Below are 13,668 nucleotides of genomic sequence, written 5' to 3'. Positions count from 1 at the left end.
AGGTAATTATTGCAGTTTTAAAAAAACTGCAATAATTACACTTGCAGGGTTAAGGGTAGTGGGAGTTGGCACCCAGACCACTCCAATGGGCAGAAGTGGTCTGGGTGCCTACAGTGTCCCTTTAATGATTAACCCCGAGAAGGTTTCCTTATTGCTGTGCATTTACATATTTTATATTGGTGTCATTTATTACACCATAAAACATCTCAAAATAGTAACATGATATTACTTGCTCTTTATAGAAATCAGCACGACACAAGCGTTATCACTTACTGCATGACAAACTACTGACAAAATGTTCAAAATGATTAGATTTATGATTTGAAAGGATCTTCTAAAGTTTTGTGGTTCATTTATCAAACGGTGACCTTGGTAAATTGAGATCTAAACTTTAAACCGTTAGTTTCACAAAACAGCAAATCATAGATTGAAACATTTAGTCTAAAATTAATTATTTAAAAAACTTCTTAAGCTTAGCTACAACTTTTGCTTAGTTATTTTTTGGCTACATTTTGCAGCGTGGTTTTCTGTTGGATACAGTTCCCTGTTTAGTGAATAAATTTCATGGTGATGATTCTCATTCAGAGCAGTTTTAATATATATATATATATATATATATATATATATATATATATATATATATATATATATATTTTCATGATATCTGACCGTTTTGAAAGAACAGATGGTGATTTCACACTTTAAAGGTATTTTTGATGTGTGAGCGGTTTTAGAGTGTCCCCTTCCCCAGCCAATCCTTTGTGTAATCATACATATTCAGATTTTTTACATCATTGAAGAAAACATTATAATATATATGGTTTTACATCATTGAAGAAAATATTACCTCTAACTTTTTTTTTCCGTGTGATGTCCAGTTTTCTCTTAAAATTCATTTTAAAAGATTTATTAGTAGAGAACGTCACAATACAGGTCAGTTAGGGCACAGGCAGGGCACACAATGCAAATAAGGAGGTGACACGATAGACATGGTCTGTACTCTGCAGAGGTGCAGACCAAATAACCAGTCCACTGTACAACTAGCGAAACACAACACATACAACACGCAGAACACGCAGCACGTGTCATTAAATTTGCTTGCGCAGAGTAGACACATAAGAAAGGCATTTTTCCCTTCCGAGAGCACTTTAGCAGCAATCTCTGTGTATGGGATACCCTAGATGGGCATTAAATGAACATACTTATTTTTAGAGGTGTGTGCTCATCATTGGTGATAGCATAACATGCCCCTTTTTTGGCCTTGCCCGTCCTATTGAACTGGTCTGCCTTTAACTGCTGAGGCCGAATTTTCATCCCAGTCCGGCCCTGAAGGGAACACGTAAACAGAACATTAAAAATCCTGAGATGTGACATTTTTATTATGTCTTGATTTGAAATGCCTGGGCACTCCACAGCCTCCTTTTCAGACTCCTGTCTCTATTGGCTCTTTTAGTATCCTTGTACCCTTCATGCTTTTCATTAATTCCTTCCACTTTCACTCTCCAATTTAGCCCTCCTTAATTCCCTTCACAGCCAAGGTTATTCACTAACATCAGCGGTTCAGTTTGGTGTGAGACCTGGCACATCAATGCTGCATGAGATAAATGTTTATCGAATTGTTACATTTGACTCATGAATTTGGGTGTAAACACAATGTTAGCTGCATGTTTAAAGTAATAATCTTTGCTGATCCTTTAACGTTCGAGCAAAGAATTTATTGTAATAGTTTCTCTTTAAGAGCACAAAGTCATCGTGTGCACTGGCAATGCAGCATTTTGTTTAGTCATCACTTGTTTTTTAGCTAAATGGTGACAAGGTATTTATCAAGAAAAAAAAAGGTTAAAGCAACCTTTGTTTAAGCTGGTACTGCTCATTTGCTTATTTGTCGTAGAATGGTAAAGTGGTCAAAAAAACGGGCAATTCTGGTGAGTGGCACGCTGAGATATTTTCTCTTTATTTGGTGAATTGAAGGAAATCACCGAAGTATAATAACGTTTGTATTTACTGTTATCTGAAAATTACAATATTTTTTTTCTATTTTCTTTCAGGTCATTTTAATTTTTTGGTCATCTTCGTACCTGACAGAATTGGTGGGAAGGTCCATTTCCAGCTTTTTTTCCATTTAGGATATTCAAGATGATTTTTTGTACAGTCCAGAGCTCTTCAGCAGAGCTTTGTGCATGATCACCCTTAGGTCTCAATTTAGTGTTTTTGGACCAGCTTTCCAATTTATTTAACATTTTAAGTTAAACTTTTACTTTTATTTTAAATATTAGAATATAAAAAATTATCATATATAAAAATATATATCTTATATAAAATATATCAATGTACCCAAATATATTAAATATTAAACGATTTTTCAACACATTAAATCATTTGAAAAGCTTATCGAAAAATATTAAATCAAGGCCCTAATCAACAGTTTAAAAGGCTCCAGATCATGCTGTAACATCTGTGGAGTGCAATTATGCCATGCCCTCTTTATGAATTGCCCAACTGTCCAACTGGCATGCCCTTTCATTGCCCCATACCCCTTATGTCTTGTCTTTTTAAGTTCTAACCTCTCTAATGTTTATCTTGTGGATACAGTAATCACCAAATCAAAAGGACCCTTAAAGAAGTGTGCAATATGGAGAAAATCATTTAAGAGAACAATATGGTTTCGACACAAACTTTTGGGATGATACCCAAGGACTGCACCATAACAACTACTATGCGCAGTAGCAATCATGATGCTTAGACTGCTCCTTTAACTGCCCCCGATAATATTCTCACAGTACAGATATTATGGCCTACAATTTGAAATTCCAATTGTCAGTTCAAAAAATAAAAAAATATCCACCCAACCCCCACATATTACAAAATGCAAATGAAGAACAGATTTATAGAGCTTCCCAAATTATAGCACGTGGAAATCATATTGAACATTTTCAAATCAGCTATATTTGTTTAAAGGGTTGCTCCAACCATCACTACCACTGCAGTCCACTGTAGCGGTTATGATGGTGGGAGTTCTCTGGTGCCATTCTCTGGAATCGGGCAAACAGTTTTATATAATTTGCCCTCATACCTGGTTCTACTGTGTCTTCTCTAAAGCATGACTTACTACATCAGAGCTGCAGAAGCCAGATGCCAATACTTTCCCACTCTCAGCCAATGAATGAGTGTCTGTGCATCTAAATTTGCACAAAATTAACATTAGCCAGCCCAGAACTAGTTTTATGGGTTGGCTGATAACGGCTCAACGTTGCTGCAATAGGACGGGTAAAGGCTTAATGGGAAATTTAATTCCTAGTACTATAATATACTATAATGCCCTCCTCGCTCGCTCCACCCGGCAATGCAGAAAGGGTTACAAACCCTTAATTCCCTTACCTGAATCTAGCCCTGATGTCCCTCTGGCTCCATCTCCCCTCTTCCTCCCCGTCAGCTGATATCGGGAACCTATTGCGCATGTGTGGCGAGCTCCACGCTCGCATTAGGACAACCCCATAGGAAAGCACCGAATCTGTGTTTTCCTATAGGGCTTTGGCTAATGCTAAATGTCCTCATGCAGTGCGTGAGACTTCCAGCAACAGTTAGGCAACCAAATGTTGCCTAATGACCCAGAAATTTCTCTAGTGACTGTCTGGTAGACAGCCACTAGAGGAGGAGTTAGCCCTGCAAATGAATTATTAAATTTTCTCAATAACTGCAATAATTACCCTTGCTGGGTTAAGGGGACAGGGGCACTGCGCCAGGACCATTTCAATGAGATGGAGTGATCTGGGTGCCTATAGTGTCCTTTTAAACTGTGTAATTCCAGTTTTTCACAGCAAATATAGACTCCAGGCACCTTGATCACTTCAAATAAGTAAATTTGGTTATTAGTTCACTACAGTTTGGTGTTCAAGTGAAATCCCCCAAAGACATTGCAGTTTGTGCTTGTATAGGGCTGGCTGAGCTTTTTGGGTGTCACAACATCAGCATTCGCACTAAAGTCTGTCTGTGTAAAAGTAACAAAGTCCCGGAATCTAAGCTAAAAAAACCCTTATTTACTAAACTCTGAATTGTAGCCAATAAAAATCTGAATAGGGAAATCGAGATTAAAACAGCCAAGCTGTGATTACAGAGGAATTGGATAATTTTACTAAACTGGATGTTTTTTTGCTTAGTTTTTTGATGTGCGCATTTTGTTACCTTTCAGAGTTTAGTGAATAACTGTGAAAATGTACAGATAAATTAAGGCCGGCAAGAAAAAAAAAATGTAATCACCTGTCTCTAACAAAGTATTTTAATTTCACGGCTAATGAGAATACCCAGGGCAGTACTGCTGTTTATAGGCTCAGTGAGTAGTTCAGTTCATTCACTGCTTTAGCAAAGGTCATAAGAGGTGGCTGGTTATAGGCAATCCATTAAAGGCACTAGGTGTGTTTGTTGGAATATTCTCTTCCTGGGACAATATTCTGTAGAGTACAATGCTACGAGAACAATCTGCTTGCTAATTTGCATACTAAAGAGCAGTTCGTGTTGACCGTAAACTCCTCGCTATGCAGAATTTCACGTGCCCAGGTGAGTCAGGGAGGAAGGTGCTCTGTGATAGAAGTGTCAGGGGCAGGGCCTGGACCAGACCTGGGATTCCTGTTTGACAACTTTCCCCGCTGCTTTGCTTTTCTAAAATAGAAGTGTTGTCACAGCAGAAGAGGCTGACATGTTAGAACAACCGAAACCTGAGCAAGGTTTTTGATTTAAAGGCTGACGTTTGCTTTGGCCGTTGGATTTTGGGTAAATCGATAACCTGTGAGGACCAGCACGTTTTGGAATATCCAAGGCTTGGGATAGTGTCAGAATGGTGAGTCTCTGGATGGTTATACTATACCACACACACATGGTTTACAGGGTTATTCAATAAAGTGATAATTCAAAGTGAATTTCAAATTCAAGGCCAAAGCAGCTGACCTGCAAAGATTGTCAGAGATATGCTCAGAGTTTGGCTACTCTGGCCCTAAATTTGAATTTGGTTTTTTTTTCCAAGGAGATTTTGTTCTGTGGCTGTGATAAAAATACATGCTTGCATCGCAAACTGAAACCTCCCCAGGCAATAAGTCTGTGGATGAAGTGGGGGTTGCCAGATTAGCTGCGTATCCTATAACTTTTTTCATGCTGATGTGCAGTACATGAAAAGGCTGCCCTTAAATGTGGCATTCATATGCAGGATGGAACTCTATTAACAAATCAATGAAACTGCCTCCTATAGGGTTAATCCACTAAACTAGGAATAGACCAGAAATGTTAGATTTAAAATATATTTTAGCCAAGAAATGTTAATGTCGTCATCAACTAAATGGTTTAATAAACTGATTTATGTCTTAAAGCATGTTTTATTCTACACAATGCTTGGCAGCATTATTCATGCTTTGCCAGATAGTATGCAAAAATGAAATCAGTCTAGAATAGCATGTTGGCAGCATTAACTCCAGGTAGCAAGTCTAATAAAGTCATTAAAGTGTGATTTGTCAGGAATGCAAATTAAGTTTCATGTTTTGGGCCAAAAAGCTGAATCCGGAAAAAAATAACAAATATCTAAGTCAGCTCTGGTTCACTTGTTGAACACTTCATTTTAGCAAATTAAGGTATCAATTTAATATTGTTTGAAAAACTTTTTCATTTTTTTTTCAAAATGTTAACTATATATAAAAATAGTATAACATCTATTAATATATATTAACTTGATGCCCTAATTTGCAAAAAAATGTGTGTTCATCAATTTTAATATTTTATTTTTGGGATTAACTTTTAAAATGTAGTATTTTCACAAATATTTCAATATTTTCATACAGTGATTTTAAAAAATATATATTTTTATAGATGTTATACTATTTTATATTTTCAAGTTTTTTTTTTTTTTTTTTTAAATATTAAAAGTTTGTCCAAAAATATTACATTGAGGCCTAAATCAGAATGGCAAAACTAAGGGTTAATGGCTAAGCAAAGGGGCTCTAAATGAGTTGGTGATTTTTTTTCCATAAATATCGCCTTTTACCATTCAATTTTTAATTAATGTTCTCAGTTCAGCTATTCTGTGTTACATTTTTGTAACTTTTTTTTCTGACTTATCTGGGATCTAATCCTGTGAGAATAAAGTTAGTTTTAAGATAAGGCTTCATTCCTCCATGTTTTGTGTTTTGGCTCGCTGTGTATGTCTTTTATCGTATTATCTGCGTTTACATACGTCTATTGTAAATTATAATTACACTATGACGATGTATCTATTAACGTTCTCCTGACCAATGATGGTCACTCCCATCATGACAATCCATTTCTTAGGGATCCTAGTCCAAAAAAAAATTAAATAAAAGTAATTGAAATTAATCCCTAAAGCAGATTTAGGGAAAAATCCTTCAGTGTAGAAATTTTTCATATAGGTTATTTTGGTCTGAGTTTTTAAATCGATTATTTATTTATTTTTTAAATGTAAATTAAATAATCTGCAATATTTATCTAGCATAGCTATGGTTAGTGTGGCCTTTAATTCAGAGTTTAGTGAATAAATCCCAGTATGTATAATCTGCTTCAGGATCCGATGGAAAGTTATTCCAAATATCATCTCGCAGGTGACTCATATTTACTCTGGCTGACAAATATTAACATTTCTAGGGTTTATTCACTAAACTGTGAATTTTGGGGATTTTAAAGTGAACTTGAAATTTTAGACAAAATAGTGAAACTAAAAACTGTTTTTAAATTGTTTTTTTTCCAATGTTGTGAAATTCCCTTCAGGTTTTTGACAAATTCCACTTTTGCCTAAGAATTCCTCATATTCCTGGGCAGCACTTTTAATTTTGTGCCCAACAGAATAGAATCCTGCTTTGCAATCTGACCAGGGTCAACAAAACACATGGCCTTCATTGCAGGTCCTGCAAATCATCAACTCAAAGAAAATGTATTATTATTATTATTATTATTATTATTATGCTTGTGTAACCTCTATGGGTGGTATACATGTTATATAGTGTGTGAGATAGATATCTATATCTGAATGTGATCGGTAACACAATCTGAATGCAAACATTCTTTTTAAATGGTTCCTGTGTTGGTCTGTGAGATTGAAGCACAATATCCATTTAATGTCTCATGGTTGACGTGATGCGGGGGTCCTTACGGTCATGACACATTTCCTATTGCGACCTTCGAGAGTGGGGCCCTCTCTTCCTCTAAAGGATGAGTTCAGTAACTGATCAGATGCAGTTCTGGGCTTATTGGCTCTCTGTGTAGGAAAAAGCAAACTCTGTGGGTCGTATGACATCTTAAGGGTTGTGGTTAGTTTCACTGTGGACCAGGAAATGGGGTTATAAGTTGATGTGTAAGTCAACACACCCACACATGTTGGTTTCAATGCATAGGTCACGGTCAGTTTGACTGGTTTTTGTTTCACTGTTTGCCTTTTTATTCCCTCTCATTTCTTTCTATCTACACTTCCATCATGGCGTGTCCATTAAAGGTTGGAATAATATTGTATAACTGATGCAGCCACGAGTCCCCTGTTGAGAAGTGGCATGAGTTTCGTTAATGGATATTGAACCCACACATTGCTGAGTATCCTTCTTCCCCGTGTATTCTGCCACCTTCAAATACATTTCTGTCCGCAGTGACATGATTTGCTGGCTAAATAAAGACTCTGGGGTTTATTCACTAAACACTGAATTGCAGTGAATTCAAAACCAAAGTACAAATTGCAGTAAGTGTAACAAAGTTGGATATATTTTCCAAATTGGCTCTTTTAGTCTAAATTACTGTTTAGTGAATTAACATATGTAGCTGCAGACCTGCGTCTTGATTCTCCAAGAGAATTTGGTTAGCTCCACTAAGCTAAGCAGGGTCCCTCTCATTGGCTTAAATGTTTTATCGGAGCACTCTGTCAATCAGTGTGGTCCTGGATCAACCACGCTTATTTTAAGGGAAATATCCAGTTTTTCCTGCAGGAAAAGCCAAAATGTGACAAGGATACCTTGGGAACCAAGATAAATTGTAAAACCTTTCTTAAACCGCTTTACAGCTTTTGTGGGGGTATGGGGTCTATAGTGGTTATGTTTGTGAGTGTTTCTTTAAGGGAATATTAGAATATCCTCTAACTTTCATGACTTGTTTATCCAGGTTGCACTTGGCATTTGCACGCTTTTTCCCCGAAATTCTTGTTCTTGTGGTAAATAGCTGCTGTAAGTACTCAAAGCCATTCTAAACCCCTGTCTAAATACTATTCAGTAAGGGATCGAAAACAATACATAATTATGTTTTATGATGATGTCTTCTTGGACTTTGATAAGTTGGGATCATCCCAAATACGCATAAAATATCTAATCTAACTAAGTGAATGTGGGGTTCTAAAGGAACTCCGAATCAATTATTAAGCTGTCTATTGAGTTATAGAGTTTTATAAAATATTAACCTCTGACCTCACTAAACTATTCACTATTTGATCCCAATTACAGTATCAATCTTTGTAGGGAAGCCTTGGTATCTAATAGTATAACCAACAATAAATATAAGTTCTTATTCGGTGCCCAGGATCCAATACTGATATTGCTTTACTTTCCTAACGTTCCGAAGAATTTAACTAATCCACCCGGTAGAACAATCATTTCTTCCATTGATTCTGTTAAAGTACCATTATCAAAGTTGATTGATTTTTCATCTACAAAAGTATGTTCAACAGGTACCACCTGATGTCAAGGACTATACCCATCTGTGGATCCTATTGATTGGTGTAGTAGCTATAGGTGGTTAATAATAGACGTGCATGCACTATATAATGTCATATAAAATGAATTTGGTTTTAAAATAATGAAATTCGACCTATGTAACAATCCTTTACTACCCACAAGTCAAGCTGACCACCTGATTGGTTTTATTCAATTTTGTATTTTTTATGTAATTATTTTTCTTTTAATGAACATTTTTTTTTGTTATTTTTTTCTACAATTACGATGGGGGGGGGGGGGGGGCTAGCTTTGCACCTTCTTAGGCCAATCTTTCCATGGGCTCGTTTGACTTTTATATTTGGTAGGATAATCCATGGAGGTACAATCTAGTCTTCTATCGCTGCTTCATCGATGGGATGGTGGGGAACAGGGCATCAAAGATTATTTTAATAATTTTATATTGAATTAAATCTAATTAATTCAGCCTTTTGTTTACTCAGTGTCAGAATTTAGTTCCTGAGAAGAAAAGATCACAGGCACTCCAAATTTTAAGCCGTATGCAGCTTTAATGTAACAAAATGCAATGCAACGTTTCGACCAACAAAGGTATTTTTCAAGCTGACAGCTGTCAGCTTGAAAAAGACCTTTGTTGGTCGAAACGTTGCATTGCATTTTGTTACATTAAAGCTGCATACGGCTTAAAATTTGGAGTGCCTGTGATCTTTTCTTCTTTGTATATTGATCTGGAGCACCCTTGGCCGTTTGGATTGAGTGCGGTTCCCACTATGTACTCTGCTCAATAGAATTTAGTTCCTGGACCTCTTGCTTAGAGTTGAAAATTCTCAGTTGGATACAGATACTTTTCCAAAGACCGCATTGGCTATATGCATGATCATCGTGATAATCACACCCAATGGATCAATAACATTCTGTATGCTCAATATTTACAGGCTTGCGTATCTGAATTTGATAGAAAAAGCTTTAGTCCTAGCCAATAGAGTACCAGAGAAAGATTACCCAGTTTGTTTAGTTAGAAAAGCTTATGATAAGACACGGAATAAGTTGAGTCTTACTTTAATTTGTACTGTAATAACGAGGAACAATGAGTTTCAATCTGACCATCTTAATTTAATTATCAGAGATTTAGGTATATTTGAACAATTACCAGAAGATACATTAACCACTTTATTTACTAAAAAGGGTTATGCGGTCTCCTAATCCTAATAATAAAATGTAAAATTAAGAACAATAAGGTAAAAACTGTATATAGAATAGCAGGCAAGAACCTAACACCTGCTAATATGGGACCAGTATTTGGGATGGAGTTTAACATCCAACATGGATGTATTCTGGATATTTTATACAAATATTAAAAGGCTTCAGGGAATGGAGCCTAAACATGGTGCTTCTAAATGTGGGGCTTCTAAATGGAATACATGTCGTTCCATTAAACATGGAGTTGACTGTTGTGTATCTAAAACTATCCTTAAAAGGCATACTGCGACCCAAATGATCATGTGCAACACTTTATTTGTGGTCTTTCTCCTTACCTGCCTCTATGGGCTACAATATGTCAGACAGAACTCGAGATCCTTAAAATGGAGGTATCTGCTTACATGGAACGGTAAGATATCGGCCCGTTATTATTTAACTGTTAGTTTCTTGGTTCTGGCACGGTTTGTTTAGTGCTTATTGCTTTGGCTGGTCATCTGGTGTGCCACAATCATTCTATGAACTGTATATCTGATATTGAACTAATGTTTTTAGTTATTTGTTTAATAAATGTGTACATACTTGTTACCTTGAGATGTGATATAGTATTTTGTGCTACTTCATGTGCTTTGTTAATTTTTTATTTATTTTTTATCATTCAGACAGTCACCTGTTTTTTGCACAGAAGAAGCGGCTTTTGTGTATCACTATATTATTGATTATTGATTTTATTTTTTTTTTCCCTCCCCCCTGGTGGTGTTATTAAAATATATATATATTTTACATTTGGTACTCTAACAATTATGTTTTGTTTAATTTGTTTAAGTAAACATCTGCATTACTCATTACTTGTTTCAATGCCATATGTTTAGCCTTTTTCTCTCTTCATTAAAGGGACACTACAGTCACCAGAACAACTACAGCTTATTGTATTTGTTCTAAGAGTAGAATCATTTCCTGCAGGCATTTTCATGCAAACACTGTCTTTTCAGAGAAATTTTTAATACTTTCTGAGGACACTAAGACCTGTGTGTTTGTATATACAGATTTGTGTCACTGAAATCAATGTATTCAGAATCGTATACCTGGCAGTATTAAAGGAACTCTCCAGTGCCAGGAAATAAATCCATTTTCCTGGCACTGCAGAATCCTGCAGTGCACCGCTCCCTCCCTCCCTCCCATCCCCTGTCCCCGATGTCCCTTGGTGCTGGGTCAGGCTCCGACCACGCTGACATCGGTGGGGGAGACTTAATGCGCATGCGCGGCAATGGCCGTGTGCGCATTAGACCTCATTTATTCAATGCTTTCCTATTGTAATTCCGGTGATGCTGGGGGTCCTCATGCATCGTTTAAAGCACTTTTCGTGTTCTAAGAACCCGGAAGTCTCTCTAGTGGCTGTCTGATAGACAGCCACTAGAGGAGGACTTAACCCTGCAAGGTAATTATTGCAGTTTATAAAAACTCCAATAATTACACTTGCAGGGTTAAGGGTAGTGGGAGTTGGCACCCAGACCACTCCAATGGGCAGAAGTGGTCTGGGTGCCTGGAGTGTCCCTTTAACCATAAGGCGACCTTAGGCAACTTCCTAGAGCCCAGGGTTAAACTACGGTCTCAGAACCATAAATTGTCTAAATCCCTTTAACCATCGGTATGTGCAGATTAAAGGGGGTGGGGGGTAAAGTGTCCCCAAACTGATAATCATGGTTCCCTGTGAGATCTTCTCTGAGTATCAAAAAAAAGCAAAAAAACTAAAACTGAGGGATTTGTTTATTAAAGGGACACTGTAGGCACTATATCGGCTCCTTTTCATTAAACTGATTATAGTGTCCGGAGTTCTCAAGTTCCATAACTTCATTCAGCATTAAACCATTTTTCATATTTGTATGATTCAATGCTAAATTAGAGTCCTCGTCAGCCCTTCCCCTCTGTGCTGTTTCGGCGAATGAGGAAGTATTAGCCTGAGCAGCAATGGGCAGCTATGATTGGCTGAGAGTGTCAGCTGTCTGTTTTTAGCCTCAGAGCTCCAACTGACGGTATGAAGGGTATGACTACAAGGAAGTGTGTAATCTCTGCTTTGGTCACACCTCCAGAAGAGGCCGGACTGTGGGTGGCTTGGAACCCTTATTTAGTGTTAAACTGCTCTAAAATGATTTAACATTGTATGGAGAGACAGTGCCAGGGGACTCCAGGCATCATAACCAATTCAAAGAGATGAAATTATTATAGTGAGTACAGTGTCCCTTTAACTACTGACTTACTCAATTTTAGGACAACATTTCAAACTTGTCACAGTTAGGCTATTTTCGTCTGGGTTTTGCAACTCAAATTTTAATTCGATACACTTTTGTTTAGTGAATAAACCCCTAGCTTTTTTTTTTTTTTTTGTTCAGAGTCTAAGAGACCGCTATCAGCCAGCCTTCTGCACAGGGGAAATTAGAAAAGAACTTCTATCCTTCTCTTTAACCCTAAGGAATTCACTCTGCTAATAGCTGTTCTGATCTCATAATATGAATTTCCTAGTTAAAACAGTTGTGTGTTATGTGACATTAAAAACACTGAATAGAGGTGTTTTCCATCATTAAACGTCATGGTTTGCCTTTAAATGACTGAATGAAATGCTTTGATTCAAGGGTTACTGCAACCATTGCTTTTAGAAGTGGTCATAGTGGGAGGAATCTGTATGTTCAGCGTTTCTGCTTGAAACAATGTACATACAGAGATATTTGCACTTTTATGCAGGGGGCAACCTGCACCCCTGACACATGTGACTTAGGCAGCTCAGAACTCCGTAACTAATCCAGGCTTATTGTTAGCAGTCTTTGTGTTGAATGAAAATGTCCATCACAGTCAGAAAAAGGTGTGTCCTGGTTATTCTAATGAGCTATAATTACACTAATCCCCCTTTAGCGTCATTTGCTATATTATTGAGTATTTTGTCATCCAGATGCCCAGGCAATATGCAGATTTCATTCTATGGGGTTTGTGTACAAAAGTTGCAGCAGACTTAAGCGACGTATTAATATTGTAGAGCGCTACGGAATCTGTTGGCGCTATATAAATGGTGATTAATAATATAATAATGATCAGAGTAAATTTAATTATGTATAAAGAAACCGGCCTAGGTGCTCACTATAATCCATCAATAAGAATGGGCTGCAGTAGATCAAGCCTTGCGAACGGTGCAAATTGTGGAAAAAACAGGAATGATCTACCACGCCAAAATTAATTGTTTGCTTCTGACAGATGTCTTGGAAAAAAAAAATTATATATTATATTATTATTATTATTATTTATTTTTTTTGTGAAGTTTTCTTTGAAGTTGATGTTCAGTGAGTGTGCTGGATCTTGCGTGAATACAACTAGACCAATCATTTTGCAGTTCTGTTTTTTTCATTTTATTGTAGTGATAACCCCTTAGTGTCTGATTCTAAGAGGACTTTCTTTGAATCTGAATGTTTGCTCCCTGTCTGTATATTTCTTTTTGTGATCCTGGTGTCCTATTTGTCTGATAGAGGCAATGCTTTAATACCAAGCCTAGCTATTTGGACACACCCGTGGTCTATTGCGTGTCTGACCACATTTCGAGAGAATAGGAAAGGTTGGGCAATGAAGAGACCTAAACTATAAAAAGCAAATGGGAGGGTAACGAGCCTGAATTAGACCAAGAAAACTGGTGTGACAATGAAAGGGGAACCGAGAGGGAAAAATGTCCAAATAGAGTTAGGAGGACATTGTTAGTATGTAATATGTGCAACGAGGAAAAAGCCGGGAGTTC

The 13,668-nt window shown here is 37.0% G+C and overlaps 1 protein-coding gene across 1 annotated transcript in view; it reads left to right on the top strand.

Annotated features, from left to right (window-relative positions):
- Positions 1–1,892: 1,892 nt before the first annotated feature.
- LOC134576979 (transmembrane protease serine 4-like) overlaps positions 1,893–13,668 on the top strand; it is a 29,783-nt gene continuing 18,007 nt past the window's right edge. The window contains exons 1-2 of the mRNA XM_063435632.1: positions 1,893–1,925; positions 4,411–4,554. Of these exons, the coding sequence (XP_063291702.1) occupies positions 1,893–1,925; positions 4,411–4,554 (177 nt within the window). The remainder of the gene's footprint in view (positions 1,926–4,410; positions 4,555–13,668) is intronic.

The sequence above is a fragment of the Pelobates fuscus genome, chromosome 11, assembly GCF_036172605.1.
Source record: "Pelobates fuscus isolate aPelFus1 chromosome 11, aPelFus1.pri, whole genome shotgun sequence".
Taxonomy (NCBI): Eukaryota; Metazoa; Chordata; class Amphibia; order Anura; family Pelobatidae; genus Pelobates; species Pelobates fuscus.
The sequence above is the reverse complement of the archived record's forward strand: the minus strand, read 5'-3'. Positions and strand labels throughout refer to the sequence as shown.